Source organism: Leucoraja erinacea, chromosome 4 (assembly GCF_028641065.1).
Source record: "Leucoraja erinacea ecotype New England chromosome 4, Leri_hhj_1, whole genome shotgun sequence".
Taxonomy (NCBI): domain Eukaryota; kingdom Metazoa; phylum Chordata; class Chondrichthyes; order Rajiformes; family Rajidae; genus Leucoraja; species Leucoraja erinaceus.
This window is the reverse complement of record NC_073380.1, coordinates 80,316,412-80,343,073: the sequence shown is the minus strand read 5'-3', so window position 1 is coordinate 80,343,073 and position 26,662 is coordinate 80,316,412. Positions and strand designations below refer to the sequence as shown.

Sequence of the window (26,662 nt, the reverse complement as noted above, 5' to 3'; positions counted from 1 at the left end):
GAGTTACTCCAGCATTTTGTGTCTATCTTTAGATGACCTTGAAGCTGGTATGACTTGGGTGGGGGAGGAATCAAGAGAGAGGGGACGCAAGGGGATTACTGTCCTCTGTGCTTTGTACTTTGAAAGACAGGCAATCTGTAGTCGGGCAATTTCTAACTGTGCTGTGTCATTTCAGGGCACCCCTGGAAAAAGTGGACATCCTGTAAGTATCTACTTCATGTGGGCCATTGAGCAGCTGTTGATTTACAGGCCACAAAGATATATTTAATGATATTGATGTTCTCTAATATACCTTAAGATAATCGGATTGATATTCAACTGCTGTTCACTAATGAACTGCATGTAAGATGGTCAACCAATGGCCGCACAAAAACTGGGCCAAACACACATTGTTTCTTAGCTTTTAGTTTAGAGATGCAGTGTGGAAACAGTCCCTTTGGCCCACATGTGTCCGTGCCGACCGGCGATCCCTGCACATTAACTCTATCCTACACACACCAGGGACAATTTACATTTATACCAAGCCAATTAACCAACAGACCTGTACGTCTTTGGAGTGTGGGAGGAAACCGGAGATCTTGGAGAAAACAGGTCACGAGGAAAACATACAAACTACGTACAGACATGCACCCGTGGTCAGGATTGAACCCGGGTCTCTGGCGCTGTAAGGCAGTAGCTCTACCGCTCAGCCACAGTGCCGTCCAATATATAATACAATGCCAAAATTTTTCCAGAACACTTGCTCCACAACAGACGGGTGGGTGGGATGGAATGTTCACTGCATGTCACCACAACTGGCATTACACCCTCAAAGAATAGTTGCAATTGGTACCAGGCAATCAGTGGCTCAAATGCACATACCAAAAAGAGCACTGCCAGTCACTCCATATATGCACAAGGGGGTAACTTTTAAGAAGCTTTTATGCTTCTTCTATCCTTTACTCCAATCTCACTTTGTGTCTTTTTCATTTCTGCCCTTTGTCCAACCATCTGCCAGTCTGAATTTGTATCCACCTATCACTTGCCAAGCTTTGTCCCACCCCTCGCCTTTCTCCCAATCAGTCTAAAGAAGGGTCTCAACCTGAAATGTCACCTATCCATGTTCTCCAAAGATGGCGCGTTACTCCAGCACTTTGTGTCTTATTAATTGGAGACCGCTTCATTTTGAGTCATTGGGTCATAGAGTGATACCGTGTAGAAACAGGTCCTTCGGCCCAACTTGCCCACACTGCTTAACATCCTCAGGCAACACTAGTTCCAGCTCCCAGCCTTTGGTCCATATCCCTCCAAACCTGTCCTATCCATATACCTGTCTAAGTGCTTAAATGTTGTCATAGTCCCTGCCTCAACTACCTTCTCTGGCAGCTCGTTCTATACACTCATCACCCTTTGTGTGAAACAGTTACCCCTCAAATTTCCTATTAAATATTTTCCCCTTCGACTTAAATCCATGTCCTCTGGTCCTCGATTCACCTACTCTGGGCTAGAGACTGTGCATCTACACAATCTATTCTTCTCATGATTTTATACACCTCTAAAAGATCACCCCTCATCCTCCTGTGCTCCAAGGAATAGAGTCCCAGCCTAAACCCCTGCACACCTTACACCAGACTATTCCAAGTACAGTCACAAGAGAAGATTACTAGGTGGTTTAAGGGAACAATATAAGGATGTTCTCAAAACCCTTTGAGAGAGTTGGTTGAAGGGATTTCCAGTGGTTGAAGGGATTTCTTGGCTTGTGAACGGTCAAAGTGACAAATCTCAAGCTCATTTATTGGAGACTCGGTGAAATCGCTGGAAGCCATGCACCATCTCCCTTCCTATCCACTGCTCCCAGTTCCTCACAGGGCCCATACTGACCACATCCGTGACCTTCTTGTGAAATTGTGGCAAGACTTCTCAATCTTAAGGTAAAAGAGGAGGTTGATGATGAAATGGGACTTCACCACTTGTTCTACAAGGACCCAGCATAAATTCGACGGGTCAAATGGCTTTTTTTTGCAGAAATGATTCAATTATTCTTTGACTACAAGGGACTACGTTAGAGGCAACAGATAATGAATGTTGGGTAATGAACGTACTTGGAATATTGGTAGATAAATGCGATCATTTGTTTAAGTTTTGCGTCATGATTTTTAGTAATTTAAGAGTCTTAGCTTTTGTTTAAAAACATTTTTTCATTCCCAATCCAGGGTAAGCAAGGATCTCAAGGATTCAAAGGGACAAGAGGTGACCTGGGGCACAAAGGGGAGAAGGTATGTAATTCAGTTCTCTGCTGAAAAGCCACAATGGGGGATAAAGTACACAGACTTCAGACTTTCCTAACTTCTTTCCTTCATACTGCAGTTTCAGATGGCAGGCTCCCAACAACGATGGTTTTAGTTTAGAGATACAGTGCAGAAACAGGCCCTTCGGCCCACCAAGTCCGCATTGACCAGTGAACAGCTTACACTAACAATATCCTACACTTTACATTTCCATAATGTTACATTTATACCAGCCAATAAACCTTCACACCTGTACGTCTTTGGAGTGTGGGAGGAAACCGAAGATCATGGAGAAAACCCACGCAGGTCACAGGGAGAACGTACAAACTCCGTACAGACAGCTCCCTTAGTCAGGATTGAACCTGGGTCCCTGGCGCTGTAAGGTAGCAACTCTACCGATGCGCCACCGTGCTGCCCTTCCACCATTACCATTGTGGAACATTGCGTGACAACAAACTGATACTTTTTTGGAGGTTACTAGATTTCTATCCTATTTGTTTCTCATGGTGTAATTGTACAAAGTTAAAGTACAACTCTGTTGCAGAGAAGTTGAATTGACATTTCCCTCTTCAATACTTTTAAGTTTTAATCAGGTTTTTTTTCCACTGGTATTTTGTTATAATTTTCAAAGGTATCACCTTTGTTACATGTAATTATGATTCCAGCACAATAAATATTGCACCTTCTGCCTTCACTCCCCATCCATCTCCACGTCAGATTCCTAATTCTACAGAGGTGCCACTGAATAAGTAATGACATTTACTCAGAGGCAGCTACAAAGCCTAAAGGTCCTGTCCCACTTAGGCGATTGTTTAGGCGACTACAGGCGACTAAGCTGTCGCCACATGGTCGCCGGGGTGTCGCCTGTACGGTCTCCTCAGTCACCTAAAGAGTCGTACCTTTTTCTGGTCGCCGCTGGGTTTTGAAATATTCAAAACTTTTCAGCGACAGTCGGCCCCGTGGGCTTGACGCCAACTATGGTAACTGGACGTAGGTGCTGTCGCCAGGTGACGAAGGTTGTCGCCGGTGTTGAATTCCATTGGCAACTACCTACGTCAACCTACGTCAACCGGCGACAGGTACCAGTGACTGAATTGTCTTCAGCTGTCTCCAGTTGTCGCCGACAGGGTCGTCCCTTGTTGGAGCTTGTCGCGAGTGGACATAGGTTGTCGTAGGTGTGGTCGTAGGTAGACGTCCTAGTGGGTCGCCAGTTGTCGGTAGCTTGCCTAGCTTGACGTCGACAAGGTGGTAGGTTGTTGTAGACATGGTCGTAGACATTGACGTAGGGGGGTCCAGTCGCTGGTATTTCGGCGACCTGCTACGACTGCGACAGTCGCCGGCATTCGCCAAAAAAATCACTTAAGTGGGACAGTACCATAAGACTTCACTACGACCTGATCTCGGCCTGTGGGTGGCCTTTATATGAAGTACATTGTACAAAATCCTTGCTCCCGTTTAAATGTTCTTCAAATAAACAACACGTGAGGAAACCTGATATTTAATTATACAATGGTACTCCTGCAAAGGATACTAATTCACCAAAAAGAGTCTAAACTTAATTAAACCCAGTTTCATCACTGAGGTTGGTGTTTAACCAGGCAGAAGCACAGAGAATGTTTTATGTGTACATGTAATCACACCAAGGACTGCAGCGGCAAAGATTTGCCACTGGGAGTGAGCTTTTACAAATTTACAATAAACCTAATTCAAAGTAAAAATTATGTACAAAACAGGCGGCATGGTGGCACAGTTGCCACCTTACAGAGCTTGCAGCGCCGGAGACCCAGGTTCGATCCCGACTATGGGTGCTGTCTTTACGGGGTTTGAACGTTCTTCCCGTGACCTCATGGGTTTTCTCCGATATCTTCGGCTTCCTCCCACACTCCAAAGACATTCAGGCTTGTAGGTTAATTGGTTTAGTGTAAATGTAAATTCCCTCTTGTGTAGGAAAGTGTTAATATGCTGGTCGGCGCGGACTCTGTGGGCCGAAGGGCCTGTTTCTGTGCTGCATCTCTAAACTAAACTAAACAGCAAGAAAAATGTTCCCGATGTTGGGGTTCTCCAGAATCGGGGGTCACAGTTTAAGAATAAAGGGTAGACCACTTAGGACTGAGATGAGGAAAAACAGAGAGTTGTGAATTTGTGGAATTCTCTGCCAAAGAAGGCAGTGGAGGGCAATTCACTAGATGTATTTAAGAGAGAGTTAGATAGAAATCTTAGGGTTAACGGAATCAAGGGATATGGGGAGAAAGCAGGAACATGGTACTGATTTAGGATGATCAGCCATGATCACATTGAATGGCTGGCTCAGCACCTATTTTTTATGTTTCTAAAGGTACTATGCAAAAATTCTTCAGATATTCTTGTAGGCTTCACATACATCAATTGTATCGTGTTTACAACCTTGCCACTGGCAGCCATGTTTGTGTGAAGTGCTTAATTTCCCCAGCCGTCGCTGTACATTGAGCTGTGGATGGTCACCATCTTCCTCTCCCTTCCTCTACAGGGCGATCCAGGGCTTGCTGGCTCCGCAGGTCCTCCCGGACTCCCAGGTCCTCCTGGACCACCCGGACCCCAGTCGAGACTGGTGAGTAAAGTTCGGCACACTTCGAATGAGCACTTAGCATCCAAACCGACCACCCTTGTTTGCTTTTGCCAGGCCACCATCCTATTATTAATGATGTGCATGGAAGCAGGCAGCAAGACGCTACTGTTAGGAAAATGTCAGCTGAATCCCCAGTTTCAAGCCTCAAAATCCACTGGGACTCAGAGGGTGAGGGGGATTTTGAAAAGGGTGTATCAGGATTTCTGCCAGGTAAAGAGAACAGCACTGGCAAAATGATGTAGGATGGAACTGCAGATGTTGGTTTACACCAAAGATAGACACAAACTGCTGGAATAACTCAGCGGGACAGGCATCATCTCTGGAGAGAAGGAATGGGCGCCCATGATATCAGATGCTCTCATGAGATGAACCCCATTATTTGCTGAAGAAACAACTGGAAATGGGGCTTTAAGGTGCTGGCTGGTGGAGCAATTCTGAAGGCCAGTTAATGTTAGGGTTGCCAACTTTCTCACTCCCAAATAAGGGACAAATTCCTGACGGCAATTCATTGACCAACTCAATTCAATGAATGATGAGTTGACCCGGGTGCTGGACTGCATACAAACCCCAGCTGATGGGCCAGCTGAGGAGTTTTGGCCCGGGCACCGGACATTAAGCGCAACATCTCGCGGCCCAGGCCAAACTCCTCCACCGGCCAGCCAGCTGGGCTTTGTGTTCTGCTGCACGCAAAGTCCGGCACCCCATCCAACTCATGAACCGCTGATCGGCCATGAGAAGGTGTCGTCGGTAAGCAAAGGTCCGAAGGTCGGACAGCTGGCCGGGCTGCCAACCAACCACGGGCGAGGTGCTGCTGCTGCACTCCATGGGCTGCACTACGTCGGGACAAGTGAAGCGGGGCCGGACGCGGCGTACAGACCCGACAGTCCCCTCGATCAGAGTAGTAACAGTCAAATACGGGACAAGGGAAGTCCCGTATGGGACAAACCAATTTAGCCCAAAATACGGGATGTCCCAGCTAATACCTAGTTAGCATTGTTGCCTAGGCTGATGCTGGAACAATTTAGGAGACCAGAGTCCGATGATGTTGGATAGTTATTGGGTGGTGAAGCGGGTTGTGTGCTAATGGGTTCAAGTCTGATCTGGCAGAGCATCGGCAGCTTGAATAAGCAAGGGGTAGATGAAGGGAAAGACCAGGAAAACAAAGCATTGGGAGTAAGAGGTCCAGAGAAGTCAGTGAAATCCGACGCCGGTGCTAAGTTGAAGATTGGATGTAAAAAGATAAGGAGTTTGATGGAATGGCAGAGAAGGGAGGATACTGCAGTCAGGAGCTTCAAGTGGGGTAGAAATGCAGCGGCAATAGAAAAATTTGAAAGTGCGATGAAAGGCATAGATGGCACAGCGGTAGAGTTGCTGCCTTACAGCGCCACAGACCCGGGTTTGATCCTGACTGCGGGTGCTGTCTATTCAAGGTTTGTACATTCTCCCCGTGACCTGCGTGGGTTTTGCCTAGTGTGTGTAGGATAGGGTGAGTGCGCAGGGATCGCTGGTCAGTGCGGACCCTGTGGGCTGAAGGTCCTGTTTCTGCGCTGTATCTCTAAACTAAACTAAGGAATGTGAGGATGTTGTAACATACTGAGGTTCAGGATGATGATGAATGGATGGCTGGGAAGGATTTTCAGGAGCAGGGACATTTCACTATGCTTCCTTGTGCCACCAGCTCAAGTTAGTAACTCAAGCCATAGACACTGCGGCACGAATGTCTACAAGGGGCGGAAAGTCACTAATTCCAGTAAGGATCAGAGCGTCGGTCGCTAGTTTCAATAATACGCGGGACATCACTGATTCTGTCAGGAGCAGTGGACCACTGGCGCCAAAGATAGACACAAAGTGCTGGAGTAACTCAGCGGATCAGGCAGCATCTCTGGAGGAAAAGAATGGGTGGCATTTCGGGTCGGGTCTAAAGAAGGGTCCCGACCCGAAACGTCCCCAATCTTTTTTTTTCAGAGATGATGCCGGACCTACTGAGTTACTCCAGTACTTTGTGTCTATCTTCGATATAAACCAGCATCTGCAGTTCCTCTCTACACACCTGACCACTGAGACCAGGCAGCAACACACTATCACCAGCACTAGTTGAAGGCAAGGAATCATTAACAGAGCCACACAAGGAACTGCAGTTGCTGCAATTGTATAAAACACAAATTAATGAAGTAACTCAACGAGTCGGGCAGCATCTGTGGAAGGAATGGATAGGCGACGTTTCGGATCTGTGTGGAAGACCACCAGGGGGCGCCGGGGAGATGGCAGCCCTGCTGGCAGTCTGTTCGTTTTTTCACCTTGTTGTTATTTTTAGCATTTGTTAAAAGTTTGTTTTAATGTACTTCGGTTTGTTTTATGTGGGGGGAGGGGGGAGGGGATCTGGGAAAACTTTTTTTCAAGTTCCTCCCTTCCCGGAGATGTGGTCAATTTCCGGATCACATTCTCCGGACTCTGCGGCCTTCCTTCGCTGGAGCTGGAGGCCTCCTCGGACTGTAGTGAGCCCCACCGCGAGGCGCGGACTTAACATCGGAGCGGATCTCTTGCCTGGGATCGCTCCCGCCGCGGCCTACGGACTTACTATCAAGGGCTCGCAGTCTCGGGAGAGGCTAGTCGGAAGCTCAAACGCCGCAGAAGGTTCGACCAGCCCCGACACGAGGTTCGATCGCCCGGCATGGGGGAAACTGACATCCCCCCACTGCAGGCAGGAGCTGAACGCCTCGACGCGGAGGACCCAAACGCTGCTGGCTACGGGAGTCAAGACCGTCCCGTCAACGGAGGGTTTGAGGCCCCCGACCGAAGAAGAACAAAAGGGAGGACACAGTGAGGAATATGTAGGAGTCACTGTGGTGGATGTTCATGTTAAAATGTGTTTTTGAGTGATCTGTTGATTTTAATTGTATGACTGACCTGACCAGTGAAATTCCTCATATGTTGCAAAACATACTTGGCGAATCAAATCTGATTCTGATTCTGATTCTTTGCTCATTCTCCCTGCGATCATGGGGAGTTCCTCCTGGTGCTCTGGTTTCTTCACACATCCCAAAGACATGTAGGTTTGTAGGTTCATTGGCCTCTGTTAAAAATGTGCAAGGAGTGATGAGAAAGTGTAATAACATAGAACTAGTGTGAACAGGTGATTGACGGTCGGCATGGACTCGGTGGGCCAAAGGGCCTGTTACTGTGCTGGATCTCCAAACCAAACAAACTCCAGTAGAGGGCAGTGTGTCACTAACTCTAGTAGTGAACAGCCTGTAAGAAAGTCCAGTGAGCAGCAGTGTGTTTGCAACTATAGTAGGGGGAAGGGTGACAGTAAGTCCAGGAGGCTGGAAGTGCCAGCAAGTCTAGAAGAGAAGGGTGTGCCAATAAGCGAGTTCGGTATTCCGAAAAGCGCAAGGAATCATGGGATTTGTCAAAGGTCATTCACCATAAAGAAAAAGCGAACAAAGCGCTGGCTGAAGAAACGGTGTATAAATTCTTATATTTATTCATAATTTATGTGTGAAAATATAATTAATCTGAGGAACGAGGGTGATGTGTGGTCACATTATAGGAAAATTAATGTATTCCAGACTGGAACACAACGATGATACTTTCTGAGTCGAATTTTACTATTCTGCTCATTTCAAGACAATGGAATTCTTCAGCCTCATCTATGAAAACGAATGAGCAATGGGGGTCAAGGAGTGAGCGTTCACGTCGCGGCCCTGTTTCCACCAATCTTTCCACCACCACGCACAAGAAGCACAAGAAGCGCCAAGACAGACACCATTGTGTGCAGATGCCGAGAAGTGTGTTCAGCTCTGGCTGCACAACTTCTAATCTTGTGTGTGGACTCGATAAGAAGAAGAAGAATGAGCAATGAAACTCTCGATTCCAGCGAGACTCCCATAAATAGTCAACTCCTCATCCCCCCCCCCAAAGGAACAGGTAGCGGGAGAGCGGGGTGTACAGCGAGAGAGAGGGGGCAGATGCTAGTGGGGGACAGGGGAGACCCATGCCTCGTCTGCAGCCAGGATCGAACCCGGGCCTCCAGCGCCGCAAGCTCTGCCGAACCGCCACTGGACTGCCCTGCGCAACCCCACCCAACCCCCCGAGTGTCCCATCCCCGCCCGTGGGGAGGCTGGAAACGTCTGGGGCGACCCTGGACCTGGTGACACCAGCAGCCCCAGGACAACAGCCAGCACGGAGAAGAAGCAGCAACCCCAGTTCAACTCCGCCTGTCCCACCAGGCCAACCAATAGCCCCGAACCGAAGACATCAACTGCCCCAGGCCCACAGCCAGCGCGGAGAAGATGCGCCATCTCCAGCCGAAACCCCATTCCCCGACGGGCCGGGGACCGCCATCGGCCGCCTGCCAACCTCCCGTCACCGGCGAAAGCCGAGCACCAGCCATCAACGGGGATACACACAAAGCGCTGCAGCAACTTAGCTGTCTCATCCCCGCGTCAGCTGCAAGCCCAGCCCGACACTTCCGGCTGCCTCCGGCTGCCCCTGCACAGGGACGGGACACGCGGGAGGGGACAGGGACGGGGACGGGGACGGGGACGGCCCAGCAGCAACTCAACAGCGCCCGCAGCGCCGGAGACCCAGGCCCGACCCCGACCATGGGCGAGCATGATCTCGCTCACTCACCAAAGCATAAAGCAATAAAAACAACAAAATAATCTTAGGTACACAAAAATGCTGGAGAAACTCAGCGGGTGCAGCAGCATCAATGGAGCGAAGGAAATAGGTAACGTTTCGGGCCGAAACCCTTCTTCAGCCTTCTTCAAAAATAAGCTTAGCTTTTAACAAAGAAACAATAAATATATCTAATTGATAGTTTGAAAGCAGTATATTCTAACCTAGAAGAATCAAAGCTGGAAAAAACAGAAGAAATTAAAGGGTATATGTACACAGCTTCATTGCTTTCCAGCAATGTTTATGCATAGTGATCTTTGACCTGGGCATGCGCAGTCGGAATACAGAACTCGCTTATATTTTCGCATTGGGGTCAGTGTATCAATATCTCCAGTAGGGGGCAGAGTGTATGCAACACCAGGAGGGGACTGCGTGTCAGAAAGTCCAGTAGAGTGACTCCAATAGTTAAGTTTAGTTTAGTTTAGAGATACAGCGCGGAAACAGTCCCTTCGGCCCACCGAATCTGCACTGACCAGCGACCCCCGCACATTAACACTACCCTATACACACGAGGGACAATTTACATTTACATCAAGCCAATTACCCTACAAACCTGTTCAAGAAGGAACTAACTAACCTACAAACCTGTACGTCTTTGGAGTGTGGGAGGAAACCGAAGATCCTAGAGAAAACCCAAGCGGTCACGGGAAGAACGTACAAACTCCGTCCAGACAGCACCCGTAGTCAGGATTAAACCCAGGTGCTGTAAGGCACTAGTTCTACCACGGTGTAGGGGTCAGGTCGTTTTATCTCACGATGGCACAGTGGTAGAGCTAATACCTGACAGCACCATCTTCAGTAGAGGACAGTGTGATATAATTTCCAGCAGGGATCAGTGTCAGTAATTCCAATAGGGATCAGTATGTCATTTACAACTGTAGGCAGCAGAGTGTCTGTAATTCCAGTAGGGGGCAGCATGTCAATAACTTTCGTAGGCACCGTTTAACAAAGATACTAACCGTTTGCTGTCAATAACTCCAATCAGTGGTGGTGCATCTCACACTCCAGGGGGTCATTAGCTCCCATCGGGTGAACTCTGCACTAAGCTGCAGTGGGCAACAAGGCATTGCAAAATCAGTGGGCTTGGAGTTGTCATGACTTGTATCAGGTGCAGTACAATAGTCACCCTGCACAGGCTCTGAGTGTCACTGATATCTGTCTAGGAGAGGAACTTAGTAACACTGTGAAGGAGCGTCTCAACCCGAAACATCACCCATTCTTTCTCTCCAGAGATGCTGCCTGTCCTGCTGAGTAACTCCAGCATCTTAGTAACACTAGTTGGTGCCCAGAAGGAGCAACGGGCCTACTGCAGATAGAGGTAGGGAGTGACTGACTGCAGAGAGAGGGACAAAGTGCTTAACTCGAGAGAGGGTGAGGAGTGACTGGCAGTGGAAGGGAGTGACTGCTGGCAGAGGGAGGGAGTGGCTGTCATCAAGCTGTGGTTAATGCTGTATCTGCAATCTCAGCTTTCACATGCAACATGCTTCTTGAAGGATGTCTCCACGTCCTAGAGTCATTGATTTGTAGAGCACGGAAACAGGCCCTTTGGACCAACTCATAGGTGCCAACCAAGTTTTTAGTTCTTAGTTTTAGTTTTAGAGATACAACATGGAAACAGGCCCCTTCGGGCCCATCGGGTCTGCGGCGACCAGCGTTCCCCGCATAGTAACACTATCCTATATCCACTAGGGACAATATTTACATTTACCAAGACAATTAACCTACAAACCTGTACGTCTTTGGAGTGTGGGAAGGAACCAAAGATCTCGGAGAAAAACCCACGCAGGTCACGGGGAGAATGTACAATCAACTGCTCCAAACCCCTCTAAATCTTTCCTATCCCAGTAACTGTCTTTAGATGTCATTGTTGTACCCATCTCGACCATGAAACTGGCAGCTCGTTTCATAAACACACCACATAAAAGTAGCAACTGTAATCAAGGACCATTTTCACCCCAGTTATTCCCTCCTCTCCCCTCTCCCCACTCCCCTCTTCCAGGGCAGAGGAGACAAGCGCCTGAAACCACGCACCACCTGATTCAGGAACAGCATCAGTTATCATTGGGATTATACCTTTGCTATCAGATTATTGAAGGTCCCTCCGCAAGCTAGATAGTAATCCTGATCTTCCAACCAACCTCATCACGTTTTTATTTGCACTTTCCCAATAATTGTACTGTTATAGAACGGTAACACTATAATCTGCAGTCAGGCATTTTTCTCTTTGCCCTTCCTGTTGTATTTGTGAATGCCTCAATTATACTTATGGATGGTATTGTTTGAATGGATAGCACATAAATAAAGTTTTTCTCTGTATCTCAATACATGTAGCAATAATAAAGTATAACAAAAACCAATACTCTCTCGGTGAAAACTTTGCCCCTGACGTCCATTTGAAATGTTTCCCCCATCACCTTAAACTTATCTTCTATTTCTGACATCTATCGCGGGTAAAAACTGTGGCTATTCACCTTATTTCTGCCTCTCATGACTTTATATTCCTCTACAATGTTGCTTACTCTCCAGCGAGTAAAGACTCAGCCTATTCAGCCTCTCCCCAATTCTAACTCTACAGATCCCAGTAATATCATCTTGAATCTCCTGTGCACGCTATGGAGTCCAACGGCATCCTTCTGTGTGCTGCCATTTTGAACTCGATAGACTAAATTGGAGTACCAAGTGGAAACATTGTTCCAGTCCTGGGTTATGAGCTACTGACATTCATATTTTTCACAATTCCTTCCTTGCAGAATTTATTCGATGCTGAAGGCTCTGGACTGGATGACAGCGACATTGACCGTGAACACATTCGAGTGAGTATCAGAGAGACGTAGTCTCAGACAGCACAGAAACAGGTCCTTTGGCACAACTCATCCATGATGACATATAACCATATAACCATATAACAACCGACCATCGATCACCCGTACGCACAACTTCAATGTCATCAACTTTCCCACTCCTGCACACTAATTTACAGTTAACTTACAATTAACTTACAAACAGCACGTCTTTGGGACGTGGGAGAAAATTGGAAACTAGTTGACAAATATTACAGCAGGACCTTGATCAGTTGCCCAGGTGGGCTGAGGAATGGTTGGTGGAATTTAGTTTAGTTTAGTTTATAACCATATAACCATATAACAATTGCAGCACGGAAACAGGCCATCTCGGCCCTACAAGTCCGTGCCGAACAACTTTTTTTCCCCTTAGTCCCACCTGCCTGCACTCATACCATAACCCTCCATTCCCTTCTCATCCATATGCCTATCCAATTTATTTTTAAATGATACCAATGAACCTGCCTCCACCACTTCCACTGGAAGCTCATTCCACACCGCTACCACTCTCTGAGTAAAGAAGTTCCCCCTCATATTACCCCTAAACTTCTGTCCCTTAATTCTGAAGTCATGTCCTCTTGTTTGAATCTTCCCTATTCTTCAAGGGAAAAGCTTGTCCACATCAACTCTGTCTATCCCTCTCATCATTTTAAAGACCTCTATCAAGTCCCCCCTTAACCTTCTGCGCTCCAGAGAATAAAGACCTAACTTATTCAACCTATCTCTGTAACTTAGTTGTTGAAACCCAGGCAACATTCTAGTAAATCTCCTCTGTACTCTCTCTATTTTGTTGACATCCGTCCTATAATTGGGCGACCAAAATTGTACACCATACTCCAGATTTGGTCTCACCAATGCCTTGTACAATTTTAACATTACATCCCAGCTTCTATACTCAATGACCTAGGTGCCCATCTCAGCTAATGCCATGTGCCAGATTTGATCCATACCATCCTAAATCTTTCTATCTGTTATACCTACCTCTGGCAGTTCATTCTAGATCTTGTGGCGTCAGGGACAGCACCATGATATACATATATAGATGGTTAATTAACTGGTGTATATCATGTATTACATGTATAAATCGTTCTTACATTCGGGAACATGGTTAATTAACTGGTGGCATTATTTCCCTGTCCTAACGGCCTTTGTTTTAGTCGGTCATTACATCTATTCCATTCCTCCCTCGCAAAGATGTGGGATTTCAATTTTAGCGCACTTGTTAGAATAGATGCAAGCGGCATGTCCAGCATCTCTCCTGTGCGTGCAATACATTTTCACACGACCACGTTCAGGATATTGTGTATTGGTATTCCTAGATCCTTCTGCTCCACCTCACTTATCAGGGCACCAATGTTTACTGTGAAGGTCCTGCTTTGGTTCAACTTCCCAAATCACAATGCCTCATGTGAATTGCCATTTGTCATTTGCCAATCCTCGGCCCACTTAACCAGCTGATCGAGATCCTCTGTAATAATCCTTGATAGCTTCCTCACTATGTTCTGCAGAGGGTAAATGTCCAACTTAAGCAGCCTTGGTTGATAATTGCTGTCCCGTTACACACCTCCCTCTCTGACCCACGCTAATTCCCAGCTGATCTATTTGCCTCCTTGTACCAATACTGGATCAATAGTCTTGAGGCAAGATCTGGTACTTAGCACTGCTGCATGGGTCTACAATGGTTAACATGTCTGGGCTTGAAGAGCATTGTTGGGGGACAGTGATCATGAACCTTCAATGATTCTTTATTGTCATGTACGCTCTGCACAATGCAATTACCTTTGCACAGCTCACTCATGCACAAGTCGCCACATTTTGGCGCCATTTACAAAATTCCAAAGTCCAGTTATAAGGTCATAAGGTCATAAGTGATAGGAGTAGAATTAGGCCATTCAGCTCATCAAGTCTACTCCACTATTTAATCATAGACAACAGACAATAGGTGCAGGAGTAGCCCATTCGGCCCTTCAAGCCAGCACCGCCATTCAATGTGGTCATGGCTGATCATCCCCAATCAGTACCCCGTTCCCACCTTTTCCCCATATCCCCTGACTCCGCTATCTTTAAGAGCCCTATCTAGCTCTCTCTTGAAAGTATCCAGAGAACCGGCCTCCACTGCCCACTGAGGCAGAGAATTCCACACACAACTCTGTGAAAAAGTGTTTCCTCATCTCCGTTCTAAATTGCTTACCCCTAAAGGGCCTGTCCCACTTATGCGACCATGGCTCGCAAATTACGCAACCTCTTGGTCGCTTGAGGCATACGGGCAACATATGGCCACGCGGGGCCGGTTCCACTTAGAAGCGCGGAGTTGTGCGGGGCTGGTCCCAACATCGTGCGGGGCTCCGAAATTCCTGCAGTGACCGAAATCTTTGCGCGCCAACAGTCTGTCGGCCCTCGTATGCACGCAGGCGCATTGGGGTCGTACGCAGCGTCTTGACTTCGTACGCAGCATATTGACGGCGTATGCAGCGTCTTGACGGCGTACGCCTAGCGCATGGCGTTGCGTGATGACATCATTGCCCGGCGTGGCATTGCATGATGACGTCACCACCGACGCCGTGCGACACTCAAATTCAGTCGGCCCGCCTCCTGCCCAGCTAATTTGTAAGGATGACGTAAATGACGTCACACGCGAACTTAGCGCGGACTTCGCGTGAACTCCGCTTCCGGTTGGTCGCGCCAAACACACGCAATCGCATGCAAGTGGGACAGGCCCTTTATTCTTAAACTGTGGCCCCTGGTTCTGGACTCCCCCAACATCGGGAACTTTTCCTGCCTCTAGCGTGTCCAAACCCTTAATAATCTTATATGTTTCAATAAGATTCCCTCTCATCCTTCTAAATTCCAGAGTACAAGCCCAGTCACTCCATTCTCTCCGCCATCCCGGGAATTAACCTTTGGAACCTACGCTGCACTCCCTCAATAGCAAGAACGTCCTTCCTCAAATTTGGAGACCAAAACTGCACACAATACTCCAGATGTGGTCTCACTAGGGCCCTGTACATTTTTTATAATGTACAGGGCCCTAGAGAGCTGATCTATATCCCCCTCCTAATCCCATTCTCCTGCCGTCTGATACCCGTACAAATCAAAGTCCACCCGCTCGATGTTGTGGAGCGGCTCTCGATCCAGGTTAGCCCCAGGCTGGCGCAGGGCCTCCTTCATCTCCCTCGACTGGCTCGGCCCGCCAACCGATCTCCCACTGCTCGCCCGACCGCCTCTGCGGGGGAGACCTCCCTGCAGCCGAGGCAATACCCCTGTCCCTCTTCTACCTGCCCACTTTGTCGCTAGCGGCGCCCTCCTCCTACGTTCTCCGGTCTTCGGGGCCGAGCTCGGCAGCTTCCGAGCTTCCCCCCTGCAGGCAGCGGCCCGCCGGGTCCTTCTCCGCAGCGGCACATCCCAGTAGCATTCTGCACCACCGCACCGCATCACAGTAGCCTTCTGCTGCGGATAGAACAAATTTAGAGTTCTTAATGGTGCTTTCTGGCATTTCACACAACTAACAGCAGTAGGTCCAGGTATCTACAAGTCCACGTGGGTGGGAGTTAATAGAAGCCATTAAAATGTCTTCTGCTCCAACTGAACAACTGCGCGCCAGACACACAATGTAAAGCTCCATCTGCTAGTCATAGTCAGCCAGCTTTTGCCTTCATGTTGTTGTATTGAAGTATAAATGCTCTCAATTATTAAAAATTATGCTAAAGGTCATGTTTTTCCAAAATGCTTTCCCAACATCAGCAACATAGACATGGAAAGACTAACTATTAGTGTGTAAATTGTTTATTGACTATTAAACTATTGACTATAAACTTTATTCATTAATTAAAATTCAAAGGTTCTTTGATTTAGTAGTTTCCACGTTCCCATGTTGAAATTTTAAAGTCTCAAATATACGGCAGAGGATAGAAACATAGAAACATAGAAATTAGGTGCAGGAGTAGGCCATTCGGCCCTTCGAGCCTGCACCGCCATTCAATATGATCATGGCTGATCATCCAACTCAGTATCCCGTACCTGCCTTCTCTCCATACCCTCTGATCCCCTTAGCCACAAGGGCCACATCTAACTCCCTCTTAAATATAGCCAATGAACTGGCCTCAACTACCCTCTGTGGCAGAGAGTTCCAGAGATTCACCACTCTCTGTGTGAAAAAAGGTTTCAAGAAGTTGTAATTGAAAGCACAAAAAACAAAGTAAAAGGCTCATGGATTTAAAAAAAAAAACTATTTGTAATAAATAATTTCTTGAATTCAAAAATGAATCCATGTAAATGCCATTGCATCTTAGGTATTTTCTGTGAGGAGTGCCGACTAAAATATATTACATTGCTCATGAGTTTAGAAGAATGAGGGGGGACTTTAGACAATTGACAATAGACAATAGGTGCAGGAGTTAGCCATTCGACCCTTCGAGCCAGCACCGCCATTCAATGTGATCATGGCTGATCATCCACAATCAGTACCCCGTTCCTGTCTTCTCCCCATATCCCCTGACCCCGCTATTTTTAAGAGCCCTATCTAGCTCTCTTGAAAGCATCCAGAGAACCAGCCTCCACCGCCCTCTGAGGCAGAGAATTCCACAGACTCACCACTCTCTGTGAGAAAAAGTGTTTCCTCGTCTCCGTTCTAAATCGCTTACTCCTTATTCTTAAACTGTGGCCCCTGGTCCTGGACTCCCCCAACATCGGGAACATGTTTCCTGCCTCTAGCGCGTCCAAACCCTTAACAATCTTATGTGTTTCAATGAGATCTCCTCTCATCCTTCTAAACTCCAGAATGTACAAGCCCAGTCGCTCCATTCTCTCAGCATATGACAGTTCCGCCATCCCGGGAATTAACCTTGTGAACCTACGCTGCACTCCCTCAATAGCAAGAATGTCCTTCCTCAAATTAGGGGACCAAAACTGTACACAATACTCCAGGTGTGGTCTCACTAGGGCCCTGTACAACTGCAGAAGGACCTCTTTGCTCCTATATTTGATTACTCTTGTTATAAAGGCCAACATGTCATTCGCTTTCTTCACTGACTGCTGTACCTGCATGCTTGCTTTCATATACTGATGTACAAGGACCCCCCAGATGAGGAGAAATCTATTTAGTCAGAGGGTGGGAATTCTTTGCCACAGAAGGCTGTGGAGGCCGTCAGTGGATATTTTTTAATGGCAGAGATAGATAGATTCTTGATTAGTACGGGTGTCAGGTGTTATGGGGAGAAGGCAGGAGAATTGAGTTAGGAGAGATAGATCAACCATAGACTTGATGGGCTGAACGGTCTAATTCTGCTCCTATCACTTATGACCTTAGGACCACACATTAATCACTTGCTTTGAAAACAGGACCACTATTTCTTACAAGAAACTCAAATCTCCAGCGAAAGGATGGAAGGGGGACTCCCTTGATTTCTTTCTTACTGCATACAGGCAGTTCTGATGCTCCTCAGTCTGTACTGAGGTGATCAAAGGGCCCCAGAGGCAAAAGTCCTCCGGAATGAACCATTACATATGCTGCCGATATAAAGAAAAGCTTCAGAGATGACAAACAAAAATTATAATTCACTGGATAAATTCTATCGTGTAACTGAAAAGAATCTACTTGTTTCTTTTCATCATCCTTTATATACATTTTTACAGAAAATTAAGAAGTTATGGATTCCGTCACCGGTTTTTCCTTTCCACAACTTCAAAATAATATCCATGTATTTTATTAAATGTGAAGTGTAGGAGAGAACTGCAGGTGCTGGTTTGCACTGAAGATAGACACAAAATGCTGGCATAACTCAGCTGGACAGGCAGCATCTCTGCAGAGAAGGAATGGGTGACGTTTCGGGCCGAGACCCTCCTGAGTAAATGCTGCCTTTCTCCAGCGTTTTGTGTCCATCTTCTTATTAAATGTGAATCTCTTTGGGTTTTTGCTGCCATGGAAGGCATGATGCCATAATCTAATGGGCAGATGGAAAACCATGGGAGCATTGGACATGTCCACAGTTATCACTGGCAGAGCTCGCATTTATTGACCTTCTCAAAAGCTTTTCCCTCTACCTCGGTACACATGACAATAAGTAAACTAAATTAAACTAACGTGACATAATAAATAAACTGGACCAAACAAAACTAAACTCAACTTCTCTCTGTATCTCTATGTCACACTATTCTGTGATTCTGAGGATAACCGGATTTGACCTCATTCCCTGGGGTTGGGTCATGTCATAAGTGAGAGGAGTAGAATTAGGCCATGCAGCCCATCAAGTCTACTCTGCCATTCAATCATGTCTGATCTATCTCTCCCTCCTAAACCCATCTCCTGCCTTCTCCCCATAACCCCTGAAGCCAGTACTAATCAGACTGGGGTTACTAGTGAAGGGTCTGGTTTCCTAATGTGGCGATTATTACTGCAGCACACGGTGTGTGACGGTCTACTCTTCTGTTCACAGTGTCCCCCAGGGCCACCGGGTCCTCCAGGTTTGCCAGGGCCACCTGGTGTCCCAGCTGTGTTTGAAGCCTCGAACCCAAACCTCGTGGGTGCCCCAGGGCCTCGCGGTCCACCAGGATACCCCGGACATGATGGGGGCTCGGGGGATCCGGTAAGTGGAGCCCAGCTTCACCTCCTCTCACTTGTTATTTGTCTTTCTCGATGCCGTCTTTGTCGCCGTCCGACTGATTGCTCTGACTTTGCCATCTTGCAGGTTTTTGATGAGAAAGCGAGCGGGTCTGGCGAGGTATTCATCTGGCTTGATCAGGTCCAGTCCATTCTTAGATGATCCTTTAGAAAGCAGCCAGCGAGGCAGCCATTATTTAATGTGGACATTGAATATCAGCCTAACCAGTTAACCTTTTCTCTGTCTCTTGATGCTCCGCTGCACTGCTGCGATACTCTGCTCCACCAGGCACATGATCTACATAGCATTCTGAGAGAATACTATGCAAAACAAATCACCACTTGCAGGCTTGCGAGATCTTGCACCTCTTTACACTAAGAAGCTAACATTGTGCTCTTCTAGTTAGATGAATGTAAACCCTGCGCCGTGTTTCACTTGGGCCTGTGGGTAAGTGAGTGAACAAGGAAAGTGGTTCTGCTTTTCACTTTTCATCAAAGAAATTGCATGCGGGTCATGCAGAGCTCATTAGAACGACTGTACGTGCATATTTGGGAAGACAAACCTCGCGTCGTTAGCAAAGAAACCCACTTGCAAAAAAACGTATAGAAAGGACATTACAGATGAGCATTGTGCTAGGGTTCCAAAAATTGTGCATGCTGGTAAATGGTCTTGAATACAATGATAATCTCAGTCAAGGTTGGAACACTGGGCACAAGGCGGCACAGTAGTGAAGCTGGTAGTGCCGCTACCAGGGTTCGGTCCTCACCTCGGGTGCGATCTGTGTAGAGTTTGCACGCTCCCCCTGCTGTGACCATGAGGGTTCCCTACCAGTGCTCCGGTTTCCTCCCAACATCCCAAAAACGTGTAGGTTAATTGGCCTCTATAAAATTATCTCAATGTGTAGGAAGTGAATGGGAAAAAATGGGCTAAGGTACAACTTGTGTGAAGGGGCGATCAATGGTTGGAATGAGCTCTGTGGGCCAAAAGGCATGTTTCCTTGCTGTACCTTGCTGTACTAAGACTTGGGGACTGGATAAGTGAACGCGCCACTATGCCACCTAAAGATGTGGACAGAGGTCTTAAGGTGAGAAGGAAGCAGATCGGGACTCCACCCTACATACAGTGCTTTTAGGAACAGGGGTGGTGTTTTACTCAGCTGGTTCTGAGTCTAGCTTTGAGTTGGCTGACCCTCACCCACTGAAGGTTGCCATCACTCCCACCCAGCAAGGTGCGCAAGGCTCAGCACATACACTCTCTTACATTGTGGAATAAATAAGACCCCTCATTGCCCCCGAAAGCTCGTGATTGAATTTTCCCAACAAAGTATCTGCAGGAATAGGCAGTCTCTTTTGCCCATTAGATCCATTGGCCACTTTTCTCCTTACTTGGAGGTATTCAAGTTTTGATACCTAAAATAGATACACAATGCTGGAGTAACTCAGCCAGTCAGGCAGCATCTCTGGAGAGAAGGAATGGGTGACGTTTCAGGTCGAGACTCTTCTTCAGACCTACCTAAACCTGACTCACGTGCCTTGACTTGCTTGATGCCCCTTTGTGCCCAGCTCTCCCGGCATGTGAGATAGTGAGGTTCACATGCTTAGGACAGCTAAGATTGACACAAAAAGCTGGAGTAACTCAGCGAGACAGGCAACATCTCTGGAGAGAAAGAATAGGTGACGTTTCAGGTCGAGACTCTTCTTCGGACACGACAACTTTTTTGACAGCTAATATTTACATAGCCCTGAGGGACAAAAGCAAATATTTTATACCAAGCAAAAGAACAGACCTTCAGGGCCGATCACTGGAAACCAGCAGGATGGGACTGTTTATCATTTCCACAGCTTTTCTGGGACAACAGGGACTGTGGGGAGAAGCTCTTTGGGGTTCCAGGGAACTGGGAAGTTTCCATGACTTCATTGCTCCACAGGCAAGGAGAAAATGTCAACGCAAAGTGCATCCACATCCAATCTCAAGAGGTCAGGTCGTGAAGATATATTAGTCCCTAACCCTAGCATCATGAAACTCCCTACAGCACTTCATGAGGTTTACAACCATGGCCAATTCTTTAGGTGAGAGAGCAGAGTGGGTTGTATCAAGTGATAATGCAAATGAACCCCTGTAGCTTTTTGAGCAACACATGATTATAGTTTTTAGTTTTTAATTCTAGAGATACAGAGCGGAATCAGGCCCTTCGGCCCACCGAGTCCACGCTGACCAGCAATCCCCGCACATTCACCTTTTCCGACACACCCTAGGGACAATTTACACTTATACCAAGCCCAGTAACCTACAAACCTGTACGTCTTTGGAGTGTGGGGGGAAACCGAAGATCTTGGAGAAAACCCAAGCAGGTCACGGGGAGAACGTACAAACCCCATACATATAGCACCAGTAGTCAGGATCGAACCCGGGTCTCCAGCACTGTAAGGCAGCAACTCTACCACGGCACCACCAATTATAGTCAGGTATGGGAATAGGATATATATTGGAGCATCCAATGCTTATATGCTTTTCTCCCTGCCACACCACCCTCCCACATCACATCCCCCCAGTTTGATGAATATTGGTCAAAAGTAGTTGATCCTTTCCAGATCTCGTAGCTGGGACTTTATGTGAGACTTGCAAGGTCTGCCCTGGCACTGTGCGCAGTTCATTAACAGGAGGGAAAATTGGCTCAGGCGATCGGCGGATTATGCAAGCGTTCCACTTAACCTGCTTTTGGCTTGCACGACGATGTAAACAGCTTGATCAGTGAAACATGACCCACACTGACATTTGCCTTAGTTTGTATATTAAAACAAGCGATACCAAGTAGCAGCAGCTCTTGGTTATTGCCGCACACGTGCCCGCTTGCTCAGTGGGCACTGCTGACAATCAACATCTTCTGCATACAGTTCGCTCATGCAGCAGATGCAATGCAAAAGCAGTTTTAGTCTACTTTGTAAAGTTTATTTTTCAAGGCCTATTATCTGGTGGTGAGAGCTGGGTGCTAACCAAGCCCAGCACAGCCATGTCACTGAGATTCATTGCCTTTGATGGTTAGTCTGGGATTCTTCGCCCAGAGATTTTCTAATCGGTCATTGGAGTTCTCTGGGTTTTGACCCATCAAGAGATCGGGTTACTGTGGGTGCTTTACAGATCTGGGAAAGATAAGAAGGTGTAAAATACTTGTTGGACCATCCAAGCCCTCATAAACCAGTATGTACAGTCGTCACCTTTCCAAAGCCCTAGGGAATGAGGGGGAAAAGGGAAAAATCCAGGCTTGTCCAATTGGTGGAGATGGATAGAAATCTGAAAAAAAAACCCTCTCCACTAGTTGCTGTGAACATTGGGCTTAATTAATATCCCCTATCTGTTGAATAATGTGATCTCCATCGCAGCCAGAAATGCACCCAATTTTCAAGTCATAGTGAAATACTGGACTGTGTTGAGTTCAGCAAATAATGTCTATCCAACAAGTTGGTATCAGATTGGGGTGGGCTTGATAAATCAGTTGGTCCTTTCTATGCACTTAGAACCTAGAATTGTTAAAAAGGCTGACAGATTATCATCTAGTTGACGGCACGGTGACGCAGCGGTACAGTTGTTGCCTTACATCACTTACAGCGCCAGAGCCCCGGGTTCAATCCCAACCACGGGTGCTGTCTGTATGGAGTTTGTACGTTCTCCCCGTGACCGCGTGGGATTTTACTCCAAGATCTTCGGTTTCATCCCACATTCCAAAGGCGTACAGGTTTGTAGGTTAATTGGCTTGGTGTAAATGTAAATTGTCCCTAGTGTGTGTAGGATAGTGTTCGTGTGCGGGAATTGCTGGTCGATGCGGACCCTGTTTCCCGCTGTATCTCTAAACTAAAACCAGTTGTTGATACCCTCCTTGATCTGCTATACTGATCTGTATCTTCCATAAAGCCTCTTGCGGAATTATTCAAAAGATCCACTCATGCTTGATGCCAACAAGGCAGCAAACGCAAATGACTATTCTTGTACAAAACACGTCACCGTGTTGTGAAATTGGCTCCATTCAGATAGAAGGCCTTGGGCACCACCATTAAATAAACCAAACCCAATGAGTTGAGAGCAAAGTGATACAGGTAGCTTCAGGCTTGTTGGTGTTGACACACAGCTATTGGAATTTGAAAGGAAGTAGCAATGCTCAGAAAGATGTTATTGTCAGCATCGATGTGCGTGGCATTGAACACCGGGAGCATGTGGCATCGCGGATTTCATTTAAGCACAGCGTCATGTTACGTTCAGCTGCCCTCTATTAAGAGACTGCTCATTATTCCTAGGGTCCAAGTGGGCCACCAGGAGAGGATGGGACTCTTGGTGAACCAGGAACCAAAGGACCAAAGGTAAGTCATGCAAACATGGTGATGTGATTCTGTGTGCAGCTCCAAGATGGCCTCCACTCTCATCAGAAAACTCAGTGATGTTCCTTCGTCTTCAGGTAGAAATTCAGTTTCACCCACTGAGTTTCTCCAGCATTTTTGTCCACCTTCGATTTTTCCAGCATCTGCAGTTCTTTCTTAAACATCCCTTCATTTTCAAATATTTCACCATGTTTGTTTTTATACTCTACTCTACTTCCTTAATCACTTTTGCCAGAGCATTGCTCAAAAATAAATTTGGATTATTGGACTAGTTTCCATTTTTTCTTCTAAAAGCATATCTTGCAATATCAATTCAGTTTGCTTGCTTTGCATGTGATTCAAAGAATGAAAAAACATCACAAGTCTAATTCCCAACAATAAGAGGATTGTCAATTGTAAAATGATTATCCAACTAGATATGCTTAGTTTAGTTTTGCTTAGAGGTACAGCACGGAAACAGGCCCTTCGGCCCACTGAGTCCGCATCGACTAGCAATCGCCACATAATAACACTATCCTACACTAAGGACAATTTGTACTAAGCCAATTAACCTACAAACCTGTACGTTTTTGGAGTGTGAGGAATCCAAAAATCTCGGAGAAAACCCACGCAGGTCACGGGGAGAACGTACAAAGTCCGTACAGCCAACACCCGAGGTCAGGATCGAACCTGAGTCTCTGGCGCTGTAAGGCAGTAGCTCTACCACTGCGCCACCATGCTGCCCAATGCTGTTGTCTTTTTTTTCTGCACTCATACAACAGTTCATTTGTGTCTGACTGCAAAAAATCAAACAAACTGATATGAATAAGAAGGTACTTCAGAGGCACCTTCACAGCACCAAAAAGCCAGGTGCTGTCTGTGTGGAGTTTTCATGTTCTCACTGTGACTGGGTGGGCTTCCTCTGGGTGCTTCGCGTTCCTCCCACATCCCAAAGACGTGCAGGTTTGTAGGTTTAATTGGCCTCTATAAATTGCCCCATATGTGTCAAAAGTGGGATATGAAAATGGGATAACGTAGAACTAGTGTGAGCAGGTGATCAATGGTCAGCCTGGCATTGATGGCTGAAGGGCCTATGTCAGTACCTACAGCAGGTGGACTAATGATAAATTCCATATGCTTTATAATGAATATATATTCTGCACTAAAATCAAGATTGTTCACTTTGGATCATTTGCCAAAAGCTTTAAGCATGCTTCCAGTTGATTAAAACATGTTCCCTTGTAGAGAATAAAACTCTCACAGTAAGCTGTGAATCAGAGTATACGAACCTGGCAGTAAAAAAAAAAAAATCTGACTGCTGATGTGGCACTTTGTGCAAAATACCAAAGCATTGGGCCAATGTTTGGGGCGGCAGGGTGGTGCAGTGGTACACTTACAGCGCCAGAGACCCGGGATCAATCCCTGACTACGGGTGCTGTCTGTACGGAGTTTGTACCCCCTCCCCGTGGCCGGGTAGGCTTTCTCCGAGATCACCGGTTTCCTCCCACACTCCAAAGACGTACAGGTTTGTAGGTTAATTGGCTTGGTATAAATGTGTTGAAAGTTGGATGCATTTCTGGCTGCGATGGTATAAATGTAAATTGTCCCTAGTGTGTGTAGGATAGAGTTATTGTGCAGGGATCGCTGGTCGGTGCGGACTCGGTGGGCCGAAGGGCCTACTTCCTAAACTTGAGCCTACTTCCTAAGTAAAATGGCCAGATTATGATTCAGAGTCTGTGGAAGTGTCCCGAGCTGAAACATCGCCAGTCCATTTCATCCCACAGGTCTTTTTTCTGGTTAAAATAAAAATGGATGATTGTCAGGCCTGATTGAAGGGATGGTGCCCCCGTGTTCTCAGTCTACTCTGTTGCTAAATCATTTTCTCATTGTCTCTGTAATCTTGAAAATGTTAGACCTTTTCATGGGCTGTCATTATTGCTGTCTCCTCAGAGAGTGTGGCCCAGTGCTAACGCTATTGTGTGCTTTTTTGATTCAATGGGAAATTTTGAATGACACAAGAAAAATTAATGAAATGTATTTGTTTGCAGGGTGATCAAGGTCCAATTGGTATGCCTGGCCTGCAGGGAGCAAAGGTAAATATTAAGCTTTTAAAGGTCGGTTTGATTATACTTGTTCTCCCGAGAAGGATTATTGATGTAAATGAATGATCTATGTGTAGGAAGGAACTGCAGAGGCTGGTTTAAACCGAATATACAGTAAGGCACAAAATGCTGGAATTACTCAGTGGGACAGGCAACATCTCTGGAGAGAAGGAATGGGCGACGTTTCGGGTCTAGACCCTTCTTCAGACTGAGATGCATCTTCTTCTTAGGCAGTCCCTCAGGATTATGGATAACCTGTGTAGGAAGGAACTACAGATGCTGGTTTAAACTGAAGATAGGCACCAAAAGCTGGAGGAACTCAGCAGGACAGGCAGCATCTCTGGAGAGAAGGAATGGGTGACGTTTCAGGTCGAGACATCTGAAGAAGGGTCTCGATCCTGAAACGTCACCCATTCCTTCTCTCCAGAGATGTTGCCTGTCCCGCTGAGTTACTCCAGCCTTTTGTGTCTATTTTATGGATAACTTGTTCGTTCCCTGACTTTGGGGGATCTGAGGTGACTGATGAGATCAATGTGCGAACCAGAGATAGTTCCATGGATGGCAAGAAGTGGTGGATGGGTGGTCTTTCAATTGCTCCCACGGGGCTTCTCTGCGTTCCTGACCTGCAGCTCCCAATACCATCCCAACAATCCCCCTTAGTCTCAATGAGTAGCCTGGAGCCAGGGATTCCCAGCAGTCAGCAGAGATGGTGCCCTTCACCAAAACAAAACACACAAAGTGCTGGAGTCAGGCAGCGTCGCTGGAGGGCATGGATAGGTGACGCATTTGGTCCGGGTTTTTCTTCAGGTTGATTGTAGTGAGGGGAGAAATCTGGAAGGGAGATGAGGAGGGGGTTTGATGGTGGACATAGGCTGGTGATTAAAATGAGACAAAAGGGTGTTAGATAAGGAGAAGAGTGAGATGTGAAACCAGAGGGAGGAAGGGGTACAGGGGATAGATGAAAGAGGGCAGAATGACTACCTTGAGCACTTGAACCTCTTCCTCTGTCTACAAAGTCATTGTTTTTATGACAGTCTTCAAAATATCATCTACCAAAGGTCTGTCCAAAGTGCTGGGGCTGAGAAACATTGATGAACTGCTTGGTTTTATATAACAAGCCAGAGCTTATCCATCATTATTTTTTTCTGGCGCCACAAATTACAATTTTACTGCTTTGTGTCGACAAAGATCTACTTCTTCATTACACTTCAAGACTCATATAC

At 46.7% G+C, this 26,662-nt stretch overlaps 1 protein-coding gene across 4 annotated transcripts in view; it reads left to right on the top strand.

The window, feature by feature from the left end:
• Positions 1–26,662, top strand: part of LOC129696582 (collagen alpha-1(XVIII) chain-like) — a 294,981-nt gene that overhangs the window by 165,150 nt on the left and 103,169 nt on the right. For 3 of the 4 annotated variants that reach the window (XM_055634627.1, XM_055634629.1, XM_055634630.1), the window contains 8 exons: positions 176–202; positions 2,193–2,255; positions 4,774–4,854; positions 12,303–12,365; positions 18,824–18,973; positions 19,076–19,108; positions 23,278–23,340; positions 25,386–25,430. In XM_055634627.1, coding sequence (XP_055490602.1) covers positions 176–202; positions 2,193–2,255; positions 4,774–4,854; positions 12,303–12,365; positions 18,824–18,973; positions 19,076–19,108; positions 23,278–23,340; positions 25,386–25,430 — 525 coding nt within the window. The remainder of the gene's footprint in view (positions 1–175; positions 203–2,192; positions 2,256–4,773; positions 4,855–12,302; positions 12,366–18,823; positions 18,974–19,075; positions 19,109–23,277; positions 23,341–25,385; positions 25,431–26,662) is intronic. The other variant, XM_055634628.1, reaches the window with a different exon arrangement.